Source organism: Syngnathus floridae, chromosome 7 (genome assembly GCF_059516105.1).
Source record: "Syngnathus floridae isolate MCC-2025c chromosome 7, RoL_Sflo_1.0, whole genome shotgun sequence".
Taxonomy (NCBI): Eukaryota; Metazoa; Chordata; class Actinopteri; order Syngnathiformes; family Syngnathidae; genus Syngnathus; species Syngnathus floridae.
Window position 1 is genome coordinate 2,332,733 of NC_142419.1, and position 17,713 is coordinate 2,350,445.

The 17,713-nt window shown below is 42.3% G+C and overlaps 1 protein-coding gene and 1 long non-coding RNA gene across 2 annotated transcripts in view; one reads left to right on the forward strand and one right to left on the reverse strand.

Annotated features, from left to right (window-relative positions):
• The first annotated feature begins 413 nt into the window (after positions 1 to 413).
• On the forward strand, positions 414 to 980 carry LOC148394800 (uncharacterized). The gene is made up of 2 exons (XR_015859401.1): positions 414 to 650; positions 920 to 980. It is a non-coding gene; the product is annotated as an uncharacterized LOC148394800 (long non-coding RNA).
• A 2,415-nt stretch (positions 981 to 3,395) lies between these two features.
• appbp2 (amyloid beta precursor protein binding protein 2) overlaps positions 3,396 to 17,713 on the reverse strand; it is a 237,519-nt gene continuing 223,201 nt past the window's right edge. The window contains 2 exon segments of the mRNA XM_088380624.1: positions 3,396 to 5,838; positions 5,840 to 6,063. Coding sequence (XP_088236750.1) covers positions 5,785 to 5,838; positions 5,840 to 6,063 — 278 coding nt within the window. The 3' untranslated portion in view covers positions 3,396 to 5,784.

Below are 17,713 nucleotides of genomic sequence, written 5' to 3' on the forward strand. Positions count from 1 at the left end.
CGTGGAGCGCCTGAAGTTCTCTCGCCTGGAATGCTTCTGACTCAGAAGGCCAACCCAGTGTTAGCTCCCCCTGGTAACTTTGAACTCCGGGATCTATACAAAGCCCAGTGGCATCAAGTCCAGGGTCTTGCAGATTGTTTCTGGAAAAGATGGAAACGGGAGTATCTCGCTACCCTGCAGGCTAGGAGGAAGTGGAAGGTAGAGAAACCTAATGTGAAAGAGGGTGACATTGTTTTGTTGAAAGACAATCAAGCCAAATGCAATGAATGGCCACTTGGTACGGTTGTTAAGGCGATTCCTAGCCACGATAGCAGGGTCAGAAAGGTCGAAGTGAAAATCGTACAACACGGTTCCGTCAAAACTTATACCAGACCTATCACAGATGTAATCTTACTCTGTGCTGAAAGTTGAAATAACAATAGTGGTATATTTTTAATATACCAGGCGGGGAGTGTACTGTTATCCCGTTTATTCTTTCGTTAAACGCTCTAACACTGCCCCCTAGTGACCGAATTTAGGTTAGGTTTCATTCGTTCATTCATTTCCGTTTACTCGACCCCCACTCAGCCACTACGCAGTTCGTACGCAGCTACCAGACAGTGCACATCGTCGCAGCGGGTTCGTGGCTCAGCCTTGGGGTATCTTAGTCTGTTATTTATACATTCTAGTTGACTTTCTGTATATGTGTGTTTATAAAATGTACGCTAACATCCTAAGCTCCATTTGCCTGTGAATGCTACGCTAGTATTGCAAATGTGATTGTTTAGCGCTACTTTTGGCTACAATGCTATGCTAGGTTTACGCATGTGACGGTTAGGTAGGCTAATCGTCTCCATTTAAGTTTATATGTTTTCATTTCTACATCTTCTGTGATTTTGATGTACATTCTACTGATGCACGGTTGTTGTGTGAATTACAGTTTTACAAATACCTGTACAAGAAATAACTGCCTGTGTGCCAAGTAAAGCAGCTACAAACTACGCGGCCGCAGCGTCCTTTTTCTTCAGTTGTTCGCTATCTGTCTAGCCTTGGCAAACGTCACGCCAGCGTGAGGACAGAATAACCCGAGCTCAGTCATGTGTCGTTGTATCCTTGGGTAAGACACTTCACACCTCCAGGTCGTCATTGTAAATGAGAAAATGTTCTCAATTGAAACATTGTATTAAAAAAAACAAAAACAAACAAACAAAAAAAAAAAACGCGGCTCCCGAGCGGCATGCGGCTCCTTGCCTGGTTTAATCTTTTACGTTCATATCAACGTTTGTGTTTTTTTTTTTTTTTTGTGCGTGTTCGCTTCGCTTGAGTTCAATATGGTATTTTCATCAAACGCGCATACGCATGAGGTGACATTCCACAAAGCAGGAGGGGCAAACCCGTTCGAGTAAACAATTAGTGTTAATTTCGCTCTCAAAATGGCAGGGAAAAAATGCACAGCTGAACGAAAATATGAAGAAAAACACAGGACGTTTTTAACAGAGTGGGACATTTTCTATATTTTTGTTGAACGTAATGGCAAGCAATTCTGCCTGATATGTAAGACGTCATTAGCGCATTTCAAAGCTTCAAATCTTCAGCGCCATTTCAGCTCACTCCAACATCGATAAAGACTTTCCAAAAGGGACTGAATTTCGCAAGCGCAAGTTGGACACTTTGAAAAGTCAGGCAGAAAAACAGGTACAGTTTTTTCCAAAAAATTACGAAGCACTCAGAGACTGTCACGCTTGCATCGTATGAGTTGGGTTGAAACATTGCACGGGCTAAAAAGCCAACATTCGTTAAAAAGTGCCTCAGTGATGTTGTAATCTTGTCTCCTGAAAACGACAAACTAAAACTAATGGTATCAGACATCCAACTGTCCCGCCACATTCTTGAACACAGAATATCGGACATTAACAGAAATGCCAGAAGTTGCACTAAGAACACATAGTATGTGAAAAAATACTATTGTAAATTGTTATGTTTTTGTTTGTGGACTTTGTTGAACTGAGAGTTTGTGTGTGTGTGTGTGTGTGTGTGTGTGTGAGACATTGCGCACAATGTTCATTGTTGAAAATGACTGGCCTGTGGTCTTAGTACTGTAGGAGTCAATTTCTGTCATTATCATGTTGGTGTGTGACATAATGTCGCACAATACATTTGGCTCAGCAGAGGTATGTGTGTAAGAGGAAGGGATGGGGTGTTGTTCATGTGTGCCCATGTGTATGATGTGGCCCTTTGCGGTAACGCAGTAAAAAATGTGGCTCTTTGTCTCTGACTGGTTGGCCACCGCTGATTTAAAAGAATTAAATTAAAATCAAAGTGACGTGCAATCACAGCCTGCTTCCAAGTCCTTTGTTCTCCTGCTGGATTGCACCTAAAGGAAAATCAGATTTAATTCCTATTTAAATTCACAACTATAGGCTACGCTACGATCTCAATGTTAAATGTTACATCAATGGAATAGTACGTTCAAACTGACGCATTGATTCGGGCATCAATTTTCTCCCATGACGTTTCTCTCCTTCGCTGCTACAGCTGTATTAGATTTGCGGCGAAAAATACGTTCGTACTCGCCGTAAGCTTGGATAATGACCTCCAATAAAGGAAAATAAGGTGATCTGTTTTTCCTCAGTTGTCATGGTGACTCGTGGTATTGGGGCTCAATTGATAATATTTTTTTATAGGAGTTGTGCACGCGAATACTCAGCGTTTCCCATCTCAGAGTAATTTCCCTCCTGTTTGTTATATGATTAGTTCTTCCTTGGTATTAAGCATGAGCAATAAAACAGAAACAGAGTATCCATTACTTACGAGGAAACATTTTCAATGGTCAACTCATCAAGTCCCTGTAATGCATGTTTGTTTACACATCCTCAGTCTTCGCAATCTGCAGAAGGATATATTCGTCACTTTTTACATGCCTAGTGTGTCGTAACCTCTGTCCTGTGTTAAGGCAGAGGTTACCACAAACCTTGTTACAGCAAACTTTAAACATTGGATAACAGGTTGTAAGCAAACACAGGAGTTACAAATTTTAACAGCCGTTGCCACCAGTTGCCAGATGTTAACCAGAAGAAATCCCACTGTTGTGAGGTAAGTGCATGCAACTCGCATGAAATAGATGAACTTTGGTCTCATATAAGTCTTTTGATCTGAATCCTAAATGTCTCCAGCATACAAGAAAAACAAAGGGCCTCCACACTGACATTGCCGTTCAAATACTTTGGAGGGGACTGTAAGAGATTTCTGCTCGATGTCAGTTAAATGCAAATCCACTGTACAATTTCAAACAGTTACATTTCAGTTGACCCCTATTATTTGCAGGGGCTAGGGTTTAAGTTGTGAATATTGAAAACCCGCATATAATTGATGTGTCCAAATGCAGTAGAGAAATGAACAAACCCAAACAAATGCTCTTAAAAAATATTGTGATAAACTTTATTCATCCCACAGTGAGGAAATTTATTTGTCACAGCAGCGCATACGAGTGCAAGAATACAAGTGCCAAAATTTCAAAAAAGGATAAATAACAGACAAGGACAAACACAAGTGCCGCTAGTAGAGACGAAACACAATTTGATCAGGTGCCACACGTGTTGTAAAGTCTGACAGCAGAGGGAATGAAGGACCTGCGTTCCTGCGGATCCGTTCCTTCCTACACCGTGGGTGTAAAAGCCTGCTGCTAAAGGAGCTGCTCAGGGAATCCAGTGATTATAGGGATTTTTGGAGATTTACGACAAACTGGTCCACCTACTTTTGGAGCTCGCTTCCTGTTTTTTTTTCATCTCAGTTTGAGTATGTCACTCGTGGCAGGCAGGCAAGCATTGTAATCCATATTGACTTTTCAGTTGTCACCTAGTGTCTAAAATGGTGATTCATTGCTACCAAAATTCATATGCACGTTAGTACTCATGTTCACTTCAACCTGGGAAAATGTGAAAGACAACATCCATCCATCCATCCATCCATCCATCCATCCATCCATCCATCCATCCATCCATCCATCCATCCATCCATCCATCCATTCATCCATCCATCCATCCATCCATCCATCCATCCATCCATCCATCTTCTACTGCTTATTCGGGGTCGGGTCGTGGGGGCAGTAGCTTTAGGAGGGACGCCCAGACTTTCCTCTTCCCAGCCACTTCGTCCAGCTCGTCCCGGTGGATCCCAAGGCGTTCCCAGGCCAGCCGAGAGACATAGACAACATTAGCAGAACAATTTCAGCCTCTTACCAGCCTGACAGGGGAATTTGTGTCGCAGACACCCCATCGTCAATCAGCAGCCAAAGCTCCCTCTGACGCCGACCTCATTTACCGACGCCGGTGAGGCGGCCAGCAGCATACTTGTCAGACGTGTTGGCTACTCTGTCCCCACCGCTGACCGCGTTCGCTGATGCCGGTGAGGCGCCACCTTCCTCTCTGAAGGTGTCCATGGTGGTTGCCTGCTGTGTAGCGGCGTACGTCCTACTGCCAATCAGTTTGCCCACTGCCAGTCAGTGTGCGTCAATTTCCAATAAATAACTGCGAGACAACCCACAGATCAGCTTGTCTAAATTGAAAAACTTGGAGTTGAAAAGATTGGGAGCACAAGACTTTCAGTGAGGAGGCTGACCCTTCAGTGGAGTGTGGCCGCTTAAAGTTTGAACTCAACTCAACTTTATTTATAAAGCACTTTCAGACCAACAGCAGCTCGATACAAAGTGCTGTACATGAACCCACAAGACATAAGACAATCAACCAAATAGCGAGAACAATAAAATTAAATTAAACAGTAAACAGGCACTACAACAAAAGCAGGGTCTCATTGGGAGTTGAAAGCCAAGGAATAAAGTACCTCTATTACAGATAGGTGACGGGCGACATGGCCGTGCTTCGTCGTGGCTCTCTGAACTGGACTCCCAGTGAGGAGGCCGACCTTTCAGTTGAGTGTGGCCGTTAAAGCACCACCTTTTCGGATAGGTGGTACCCTAGAGGTGAACTTCAGGGGAAATTTAAGTCAAATGAACCCTTAGAGAGTTCCTATGAATAATTCATCTTACATAAAGCCTCTCAGAATGTGAGACACACTATATTACGTTTGCATATCTTGGTGACTGATGAAAGAAAATAGACAAAACGTAACAGTTAATTAAGCTGTACGTTGACTGCTCAATTCTTGCTCTTTTAAGGTAGCCATGGAAAAGCTTTTAAAGTTTTCAGAGGTTCGATTTTCAGTTAAATTTTTCAATTAAATTTAAATTTATTTATTTTTTATTTTCCTGCATGTACTTTGAGGTTTGATGAGCCAAAAGTGAGAAGGTGCAAGATTTTAAGGCATGTGGCATTTCTTCAACATGAGTTAAGATAAGAAAAGACAAAAAAAAAAGCAGCACCAAAAGCTTCCATTCATAAAAAAAAAAAAAATATATGGCTGGTTTTCAATCGAGAAGTGTTGGTAACATTTTAATAGCATCTATACTTCAATATCTATTATTTCGACTGGATTTTAACAGTTGTGGTAACCCTTTTGGATTTCCACCTGCTCTTTCTGAGAACACTTTGTTCAGGATTATGGAGTTTTTTTAAATCTGCTAGGTGAGGTGAAGATGCAAAAAGATGAGAATTTTTCCTTCTTTTCTCCCATTATTTTTTATTTGTAATTGTATTAATTGTATTTTATTAGTGATTAATCTGGTCAGCAACTGCAGTGACACCATAACCATCCAAATGGATAATTTGCACAATGCTTGCAACCAAACTATCAAATACATCCAAATTTTATGTCCTCAGTGGTCTTAATGCCATGTATTTTGATCACGAACTATCTCACCCAAGGCAAGGGTGGATTTGGTGTTTGTTTGGGTGAGCTTTGAACCAAACAGGAATGCATGAACCACTTCCTGGGTCATCAAGGGTGTAGTGTTGACATCCTCAAGGGCATCTGCCACGGCAAATTGTCTGTCCCTCAAGCGATTCCAGTTGGATAGTATATTGTGGTATTCAAATACCTTCTCATAGTTACCCACAGAGTTGTAGAGTTTGATCAGACCTCTGTAATCGTACTCCAACCCACTGTAGCCCTCTCCAAACAGCTTCTTTCCTGGAAGAACAAAATACATTTTACATTAAAGATTTTTCATGATTTGATTCATGATCACTTCAGATTGCATAACAGTATTAAAGGCCTCAACACACACCACTCCAACATTGGCCAATGTAACCGACGTTACAACCAAATTGTGTGTCAGCCTCAACATTGGCATGTCGGGCTGGAAAAGTGACAAAATGCAACTCGCCAGCCATGAAGCCATATATGACTACTTTGCTACATCGCGGTTCGATTATCGTGGCTTCAGTACATCGCAGATTTTTCCGCAAAAAACATTCACAAATTCAAAATAAACCTTCTAAATTGAGGAATTATGGCACGAAAGTTGCCCACACGCCAGCAGAAGGCAGGGAGTGCCCACACAATTGCAGTGCGTACACAAAAATTGTTATCATAAAAAGAGTTCTAAAAACATATTTACAGTGTTGTACCTTGGTATAGAAAGATTGTTATGATGAAATGAGTTGTAAAAACATTTACAGTATATACACTTGTACCTTGTTATAAAAAATTGTTATAATAATAAAAGCTGTTCTAAAAACATATTTACAGTATCTGTTAAGAATTCTCCATGTTATTTGTTATTCAGCCGTGCTTTGAATTGAGGTAGGGTACTTTATTTTGAAGGCCGTTCAGTCACTGACGATGTAAGTGGGTCTCCTAACAAGTGAAATGAACGATCACGTGTCTAACCTTTAGGACAATGTAGTATTGCTCCAAATGTTGGTTTACATTCCTTTAGAGCAGTGGTCCCCAACCACCGGGCCGCGGGCCGGCACCGGTCAGTGGGTCACTTGGTACCGGGCCGCCAAGCCGCATAGAAAAAAAAAAAAAAATATATCGATGATGATGGCGGGCTGACTGGGGTGACATGTCACATGACCGGGACGAGCGTCTTGACCTGAATTAACCTGTGTCAAGAGACACAGATGCACCGACAGATGTAATAGGGAGGGAATCGCCACCATTTTTTTATATTTTTCAAAATAAATTCTTACTCATTTTTGCTAGCTTTGCAGGCTCGACTGGGGAAACATGTCACGTGACCAGGATGAGCGTCTTGACCTGAATTAATTGGCGGGTGGCGGGTCCTACGACTTAAGGTCCCCGATGGAGTGGAGCAAGAAGGTGAGGGCAGCGAAGCGTCAGCGCGACGTGTGCCCCCATACCTGACCTAACCTGACCTGATGATGAATTAATTCAGGTCAAGACGCTCATCCTGGTCACGTGACATGTTTCCCCAGTCGAGCCTGCAAAGCTAGCAAAAATGAGTAAGAATTTATTTTGAAAAATATAAAAAAATGGTGGCGATTCCCTCCCTATTACATCTGTCGGTGCATCTGTGTCTCTTGACACAGGTTAATTCAGGTCAAGACGCTCGTCCCGGTCATGTGACATGTCACCCCAGTCGAGCCCGCGAAGCAAGCAAAAATGAGCAAGAAACAGAGATGTTTGGAAAGCTTCTTCGGAAAGGGAAAAAAGCACAATGAGGAGACGGAAGAAGAAGAAGCTATGACTTCTAAGAAAAGGAAAGCTGCATTTAAAAGAACATTTCTGGAGTCCTACTTAAAATATGGCTTTATTGCCACAGGTGACTCTGACACGCCAAGCCCACTCTGCATATGTGGCGACAGGCTAGCTAACGAGGCAATGAAGCCTTCAAAACTGCTTCGGCACATGGAGACCAAGCATCCTGCATTAAAAGACAAACCTTAACCACTTCGGGTGTCATTGTCTCTGATTACGCCTAGATGGGACCGGCTCGTTTATGAGAAACAAGCTCAGTGCTCCCAGTAATTCAACGTAATGGTGAGTTTTATTCTTATGTGGTTTATTCTTGTTTTTATGCCAGTCGTATCATTTTATTTCATCATATTAATATATTTATTATAAATGTATTATTTATTTATATGAATGTATTCTTTATTTATATAAAGGCCGGTCCGCGAAAATATTTCTGACACGTAACTGATCCATGGCGCAAAAAAAGTTGGGGACCACTGCTTTAGAGGTCCGTTTTCGCATGTTACAGGGATGAGAATTTTCCGCGGATCCGCGGATTTCCGTGGTTTTTTTTCCATTGGGAGTATCATTTTCCTGAATCGTGTAGATACGTTGAGAATTTTTTTTATATGAGGGGCTGGCAGGAGTATTGTGACAACAGCCGCAATGTAAATGGTGCGGAGATCTGATGGTTTCCAGCCCCATGAGGTACCTGACAATTTTCGAAGCAGTTGTGACCGCTTTTGGATGTTTTGGCTCACTTGCCGGACGTGTTCATTGAAAGTGAGTTGTCGGTCATATGTGACCCCCAGGAAGGTGGGAGTTGTATTCGTTTTAAGCACTGACTCTCCAATCTTGATGTTCGGGCACCACTTTGTTTTGAGTCCATCGTGAAGAACGCAAGTTATGACTTGGGTGTGTTGAGTTTGAGGCGATTATCTGAGTTCCATTCAGCAACTTTGTCGACCTCCAGCTGCAATCCGGCCTCTACTTCAACTTTATTACGGCCGCTACAGACAAGCGCCAAGTCATCAGCATATGCAGAGACAAGTGTTGTGGACTCAAAGGAGCTAAGCAGGTCGTTGATGAAGATAAAGAGAAGAGGAGACAGGACTGAGCCTTGTGGAAGGCCTTCTTTAAAAGTGCGTCAGCGTCCCGTTGTTCCATTGACTTTGACCCTGGCTAGTCGGTTGGTGAACCAGGTCTTCACCCGTTCCACAAAACGGAGTGGCACCCCTAACTCCAGCATTTTTTGGAGCAGTGGTGACTTGGCTTAGATTGAAACCCATCCATGACGAACTGGGACAACCGTAGGCATTGCTCAGCAGTGCAGCGATTCTTTCAAAAATCAGCCTGCCAGGGGCTGAGAAGAGAGTGTTCCTCTAGCCACCATGACAGATGGTTTGCAATCATTCTTTCTAGCGTTTTCCCGACCGTTGAAGTTAGTGCAATGGGGCGGTAGTTCTCCACCATTTGTGGATCTTTCCCTTTCTTGTGGAAGGGTACGATGACAGCGACTCTCCACGTTTGCGGACACCAGTTTTGAAGCCAGCTGCTATTAAAGATATTCAGCAGAAGGGGGAGTGCTTCTTCGGGAAGATGTTCCAGCATCTCAGGAGCAATACCATCCGGACCGGCAGCTTTACCTTGTTTGACTTGTTGCAATGCACGCTTGAGTTCTGACAACGTGAATTGGGTTTCAAGTGACTGCCGAGGGGAGCCAAGTAGTCTACAAGCATCTCTTCGAAGCTCTCGTATAGCCCTCCTACTCGACCTGTCACTCTTCCGCCCACTCACTGTATTCGCAATTGAAGACATTTGCTTTGGAGATGTCTGAGGTATACTCCCTGCCCTTGTAGTTGAGGGTCTTCCCGGTTTCTCTGGCTCGGTTGCCGTCTAGAGATTTAACAACCGCCCAGGTCTTTCTTGTATCTTTGGCGTCGGCTATTTTCTTGAGATGGTTTTGCCATGCCGCTCTCTTGGGCTCATTTGTTTTATCAATCACCTCTCTGGATTTCGCGAGCCACATTTTTGGGTTTTCGGTAGTCAAGTTATGTCTCAGCTTATTGCGTTCTTTTTTGAGCTGGTGAATCTTGTTCGTCATCCAGGGAATCCCTTCTGGCCGGAGGACTTGAGCCGGAATTGCTTCTGCGGCTGCTTTTTTGAGGAGAATGGTGAATGCTTCAAGGACAGCATATGTGCTTTGTGTTTCATCTATGGTCAGAAGACCTTGTCTGATGATGGATTTGTACTTCCCCAAATCCCCTTTTTTAAAATTGGGACGGACTTGGCGCCTCACTTTTTCTACTTTGATCTCCTTTCTCCATTTGATCAAGAAAGGCAGATGATCAGAGGAGAGGTCATTGAGCGGTTCCTACGAACATCGTATTGCAGTTAATGGATCTGCTTTAGAGATGTCTGGAGCGCTGAGTTCTAGTTGGGTTGCCATCGTTGAGGAGAGTCTTTGCTTTGTCTTCTAGCCAATCATAGAGTGCTGCGCCTTGATTGTCAGGCTGAGCGAATTCGTCCTAGGCGATGTGGTGTGCATTGAGGTCACCACATATAAGCCCTTGAGCTGTTGGAATATGGTCCAACCATTGGAATGGGTTGGTGCTCAAGCCCGCTGTGTTTGAGGTGGCGGGTGGGACATAGATGTTGGCAAGTGAGAGCTGGCTGCGCCGAGCTGTGGGAATGAGAATTTGTTGGAGTTCAGCCGGGTTGGCTTTAGGGGATTGTGGGACAGAGTAGGGAATGCCATGACGAAGGTAAATATGTAGTCCGCCGCCTCGGTAGGTTTTGGTGCCAGAATCGTCACGGTCTTTACGGATCACTTCGTAACCTGCGAGATAGGGAGTAGGGTCTTCGAGGCCGAGTTTTGATTCTTGGAGGACTACTGCATCAGTGTTGAGTTTCTTGCAGATTACCGCTAACTGTGATTTTTGTGGAGAGTGAGTCATAATTCTACTGGAGGATGAGCTCAACGAAATGCAGCAAGAGCAATAACCGGACAGGTCCGGTGTACTCCAACACCTGCAGTGCTCCATGAAGCCCAACTCCCATCCCTTTCCTCACGCCTCCAATTCCTGTCAATTCGGAAAGCCGACGAATGGTCCCATCTCCCTCCCGAAGCTGACAGACGACAGTTTTTCTACAAACCTGTCCGCATGAGGTTAAAACTGGAGCAAGTTTACCACCCCTGCCCTATCTCAACTCAACCTACTGACAGACACCGCGGAAACTGTACATAACCCTAACATTCCGTGTGTTAGGGTTTTTCAGGTTATCTTTATCATAGCATTATGTTGGAATGCAACAGGTAATAAATACCTTACCTTGTCCTCCTTATCACAAGATCGTAAAACATCCGCTGAGATGTTTAGACTAAAGGACAAGGGGTTTCTATTCAGCCCACTCATGCCCCCACTCTGTTTCTCTTAATAAATATCCTCTTGCAGGAAGGAGAGTTCAGAGCTCTATTCGAACATCGCTGCACGCACAGCGACGAATGGACTCTCCACCTGCAGGTGTCCAAAAGGACTTACTTGTCTCCCGTGTGGTTCTTGCAAAATAAGTTGGAGTGAGCAAATCTCTAACATTTTGGTGCCGAAACCCGGGATCCCTCATACCCGCTATCTGGCTGACGAAGGAGGACGTGCTGCATTGTCGACAAGCCAGTGTCCATTAGGAGGACCTGGAGAAGAAAGTCCTGGGAAGAGAATTCTTCGCTGGGCCGGCATCTTAGGTCTGCCTTCGTCTGACAGAGGTGGATTGACGGGACCCGGCAGTGCAACGAACCAGGGGACAAGTAAGTTAAAGGCCTGAAGTTGTGTGATTGTGTTGTTGTTGTGAAACGCGTTAAAAGGTAGAAGTGCACAGGAAAAAGTAAGTTTTGTGGAAAGAGGGGGTGTTGTAGAGTCTGGATGAGGTGTCTCTTTTGGAGCAGTGGTTCTCAAACTGTTTTAAAATCTCAGTACCTCCGTGGATCATTATTTGACGACCACTGTTCTAAAGAGTACAACTTCGCGTTGGCAGGGCTGGGGACAAGGACTATTGTCTTTAGTTCCCAGGGAAGGTGGGGGGTGTTGTAAAGCCCCCTCACTGGATGAAGCAGCTCCTTTTTTTTTAAAGGAAGACTTCGCGTTGGCAGGGCTGGGGACAAGGACTGTTGTCTTTAGTTCCCAGAGAAGGTGTGGGGTGTTGTAGAGTCCTCTCACTGGATGAAGCAGCTCTTTTTTTTAAAAGGAGGACTTCGCGTTGGCAGGGCTGGGGACAAGGACTGTTGTCTTTAGTTCCCAGGGAAGGTGGGGGGTGTTGTAGAGTTCCCTCACTGGATGAAGCAGCTCCCTTTTTATGCATAAAGGGAGGACTTCGCGTAGGCAGGGATAACTTGTGTGATTGAGTGTGTGACAGCAAAACATGTCATTGTCAGGTTATCAAAAATCCTTTTAGATTGTTAGAGCTCCTGTCCATACAAGAAGTATGACAATGCTGTTTGTATGCCCAATTACAAATGACTAGAGATCAAATTGTGTTACACTAAAGTTAAAATATGCAAATCAAGTTGTAAAGAAATGCAACTTGCTTCTAGAAGATAAATAAATAAAATTAGAATGTGCTGTCCTCGTGTGCATGGGAGGGACCACCTCATGATCGACCACAGGAAATGGCCAGCCTGTGACGAATCATTGGTGCTGGGACCTACCTTCCGCACGCGAGAGCTGTGCATGTGTGTGCGTATGTGTTAAAATTATGAAGATTGGCTAAACTTTTAGTACAAAAAGAAATTTGCTAGACTGTTGTCTATTCAATTTACACCGCAGAACTGAAACAATTTTGACATATAAAAATGAGAGGAAAAGAGAGAAAACTGTTTGCGAGCAGTGCAGGAAATGGGGTCAAAATACAAAAAGTCCTGCCTAGCTACAAAAACAGATATGCTCAAGCCTCATTGAATAAAGTACATAAGCAGACAAGTATATTCACATGTTAAATAAATAAAAGAAACATTTTAAGCATATAATTATACCTACACACCAAATCAATAAAGAAGACATAACTAGACATTTTTCATAAATGGTGATGAGAAAGGTTTTTATAACTTTATGATCTGATATATTTCTGAGCACTTTGAAATAACAAATGACTTTTGATATATTGCCTAAATAGCTTAATGACCCTTAAGGAACTGTGTAATGCATGCCTGATGTTTTTTCTCTGAATCATGGACACGACCAGAGTCGTCTTGACCGTTCAGTACTTGATTGTATCTTGTGTTTTGACTAATGCTAGACGCCAGTTTTTGACTACTACTGAACGCTCTGCACAGAGGGAAATAGTTTGCCTAACAAAGAAAAGATACGGTTGGAAGCATGATTAAACTAAGAATAAGCAAAGACATGATGTATCAAAAGAACAGCAATAGATTAATGATGTCACAGCCAAAAGCTAACATAATTTCGTACAAAATGACAAAATTAAAAGAATCCAGCAGTACGACAGTCTATGTCCAAGATTGGAGAAGAATGTTCACAGGAAGGTCACGTGGAGATAAAACCAGCAGGTGCCAGAAGGAGCCACCCAAAGACTCGGCCAAAGATGATCGCCAAGGCCGAAAGACGGGATGGAAGACAACAGCCCCCCCTCCACACACACACACCAACAGAACCCCACCTCCACACCGAATTGCCCATAATCAGCACCACTCCCATGCAAGCAGACTCTCCTTCGAACTTGTCCCACCCCGAAGACTCATCACCCATCAATCTCGGCCCACAATGTGCTACTGAATATAAAACTGATCTAACAACCTTGGACTTTGCCTTTTCTGAATGGAAACTTTCCACTCTTGAAGGGCCCAGCGCTGTATTGTACTTTCCTGAAAACAGAGCTTTTTGAACAAGAATTGTGATTGAACTCAACCAATCTGTGTAAGTCTAATTTCTGCTTCAGTGTCTTTGCATTTTCCTAAATCTGAAGAAATCAAACGAGCACGCAGTGAGTAAATTGGATAACAGGTGATTGGCAAAGGCTTTTGCCGTGAGGCGCAGATAACGCGCTCCCTAAATTGTGGACAGAATCCAGCAAATGGTGACCCCGACGTGATTTCTTCAGAAGGGAAAGTGCATGCTCCACAAAGGATTCTTCCTTCTCCGCTCTTGCTCAACAATATTGCAGTCCGATCGGCACAAAAGGTAAGGGGGAACCTTTTTTCTCTCTCCCAGTGCAGCAATGTTGTGGAGTGAAAGCGGAATACAAAAATTAATAATTTCTGCTCTGTGTTCAGGAATGGTGGTTGTATAGAAGTGTGTGTTTGTGTGGAACTTGGTAAAAGTGATTTGTGGAAAAAATTAAAAATACAAAAACAGGTGAAGGCATCGCTGATATAGCAGGACGGATGCCGAGCGACTCCAATAGTGTGACCTTAGAACATTATAGGGCTGTCTAAGGCGAGGGACATCTGGGATGTCCGAGTCGTGGTGAATTAAGAGAAAGGTGGTGAGGACTTTGTCTGATCAGCAAAGAGCGCTCACACCGCTGGAACTTGTGGGATGCCAGTGACTAGCATATGGGCACCTGAGTGGTCTCAATAGTAGACACTTAGGAACTTATACTGTTGTCTAAGGTCGGGGTCGATTGGATCGGCCAGGCCACCAATACGAGTCGGGGACTCGTGAAAAAAAAAAAAAAAAAAAAGAAAATGGTAAAGGCATCGCTGATATAGCAGGACGGATGCCTGGCGACCTCAATAGTGCAACCTTAGAGACTTATATTGTTGTCTAGGGCGAAGGGTAACTGGGTTAACCAGGTCGTTACATAATTGTTGAAGTGTGTCTATGATGATATTGTGTGGAAAGCAGGCTTGGCTGTCAGATGGGACAGCGGCGCAGCTGAAGAAGTGAGTGATTAGTTGTGGTGCTGTTCATGGGATGGAAGTGATGATTTGTGGTTCATGAAGAACAATAAGTTGATTTGTATAAAATTGTTGATTTTATTTTGATTTCGCATGAGAGTTGGAGTCAGAAAAATGGCTTAACAAGAATTTGATAAAGAATGTATATTTAATTAGCATGAAGGTTATATCCCATTGTGTGGTGGGGTTAAACTGTAACCATTTTTGTTTTCAAAAGGGTGCGGCTCTAAAGTTTGGGCCAAACGGTCAGGTGGGCACAAATGCACATTTTGGACAGAGGTGGGGGGTTACATTGTGCGACGTGGTGGTGGCGAGGCTCACCGCACTTCCGTTGCCCCCCCCCCACCCTTGTTATCAACTGGGAAGATTGTCATGTCTATGTTGTGGGCCCGTGTGTTTGTTTATGTGTATGTTTGTCTTTCTGTATCAGTTCATTATAAAGGATGGAATTGCGTTAAATTGGTGCACGGAAACAGTGTGCTAGACAATGGTTTATCAGATTTGCATTGTTAAATGTAAAAATTAGAAATGATAGAATAATCTGAGGGTTGTGGTCAGAAACTCGTTCAACGAGGAGAGTGCCCAGCCCTCATAAAAATGTGAGAGTAAGAGAGAACATACATTGTAGAATTGGATAAAATTAAATTATGATTTCAGATTTTAAATTTAGGAGGAATTATTGATTGGTTATGACATAAGACTATACAAGGACACATTTAAGGATAAGTCAAAGATTTGAATCACTTAGAGTTAAAAACAACAAATAAAAACAACATTGCAAGGGGGCACTTTTTATCAAAAGAACACCAAGTAAAGTATTAAGTAGTGGGCATTCATGATTGGGATTAAATTAAGGATAAAATTAGGTTAATGATTAGAAATCAATGGTGCTCTACACAAAAAGGCTTAAATTTTAATGGGGAAATATTTGGAGTACTGTGTTGGTCTACATATGTCATGGTCCTAGTTTATTTGGTTTTGATTGTGGGTTGGGTTTATTTTGTTTGTTGTTAAGGTGTTCCTTGTTATTCTCTTATCCTGTGTATTGCAAATGTCTTCTTTATGCAGATAGGTTAACAGGCTAGGAATTTAGTGAGGAGATAATTGATCAATTGATGGGGGTTAATAATTGTCCAAATCCTAGTCACATGTTTTGAGGGACCACAGCAACAACATTATATTTAATTTACAGGCCATTATTTCGTATGTGATGACAGTGTCTAGATAAGTAGACTGTTTTATCAAAAATGTGAGAGTAAAGGAGGAGGTTTGATTTGTAATCTGGCATTTGGGTGCCACTTTTAAGAGTCTGTGCAGGAGCATAGATTGTTTTTGTTTGTTTTTAAAGATATATTTAACAGTTTATCTCGGTGCAGTAAGGATATAGCAATTTTGAAAGACTTAAAATTAAAAGCAAAATTACATTTTAATTCTGACACATGCCAGCTAACATGAGGATGGCAAATAAATGAATAAATACTAGCTCAAATGTGGCATGTGTTTTAAATTGGGCGATAAGACATTCACTTTCAAGCACTATCATTTAGCGCTGCGGACAACAATAACTTATGAGATGGTAAACCAAGGAGGAGTGTCATAGTTGGAACACAGGCGCTGTATGACCTATAGATTGAACAATAACATTCACCGCATATACAACCATGTTGGTAGATTGTTAAATTACATTACAGTTTATTACAAAGGATTTCGGAACTTTATTTGATGATAAACACTGGAACGAGGATTTTAGCCGTGTTAATGGGTAGGGTGGATGGATTACTCAAAAAAAATAAAAATAAAAAGCATTTGATAAGGGCGGCTTGATAGTAAGAGTGCGCAATGAGCAATGAGTGTGCGCAACTGATAGGATACAATATGTTAATGGGGAGATTTGGGGTGTAAGGAACAAATACTACACAGGAAGTTTGATAACACGAAGATAGTTTTGTGAAATTTGTGTCCCAGTGTGTTCTGCCCTCGCGCATGGCACAAGTCCTGAACTGAGTCCTTGTACTCTACTGGCTGCCTCAAAATCAACAGAGGACTGTCCCTGGTCATGAGACACCTTTGACCTTTGGGAGAACAATAGGAACTATTATCATGCTTGAAGGGGGCAAGCACGGCTCTTCACAGGACAAGAACCATACAGTTGGTGGAATACACACAGTGGCAGATCAAACTGTCAAACTGGACACATTGCTAAAGACTGCTGAAGCATTACAAAGTTGGTGGAGTGTGGGACAAAAGGGATGGAAGTGTGTTTGGGTGCTGGGGCAGACATAACTGAGGAGTTTTGATAAAAGAGGGAATAATAAGGCTGCTTATTGACACTGAAACGGGGATAAAAAACAAAATACATAGATATGGACAGTGAAGATGCACTGACAAATTACACGACAGCGTGATCAGAAACTTTGCAAAGTGGACATTGATCAATAGAAATTAAATCATTTGAATCATAAATTTTTATATGTAACTTAGCATTTCGAAGACATAATTAATCTAACTGAAATAATGAAATTTTATAATTGGACCAGTGAAAATTTGGATTCGGGCAACAGAAGGCTGAATTGCTAAACTTAATTGACCTTTATCAAAACAACAGAATTTAATTACACATCAACTGCGACTGACTTATAGGATGCATATTTCAGCTTGAAGGGGTGAGGGGCCATAAGAAAGTTGGAATTCTGGATAGTCAGCAAAATAGTAATACAGTAGGGCTTTAAATAACAAATACATTGACATGACCCTTGCGACAATTGATTTAAATGGCAATTTATGATAGGCATTTGGGGTTAGGATTAACAATCCATCCATCCATCCATTACTGGTGCGGCTTGTCCTTACGAGGGCCACAGATGATTAACAATAATAACTAGAATTATTCATTTCTGTAGAAATTGCGTGTGAAAGCGAAGAGGCTGAATAAAAATTCGGGGAAAGCTACAAGATTATGTTTAAATTTGGAATGTGTTGAATTGGCTAGAAAATTGATAAAAATATAGAAAGAATTTTGTAAAATTGGGCGTGAATTTTAAAGTTGAAAATTTGAAATTTGGGGAGTGGGAAGTTTTGGAATAGGTAGGCATAAGATGAACAGTTAAAAAAAATTTTTAAATGAGTTGAGTCAGTGGAAAAAAAAAAAGAAGAAAAAAGGAAAACTAGAAGAAATTAGAAGGGAAAAAATGAAACTTTGCAAAATTTTACCGCAATGTTGGAAGTGAG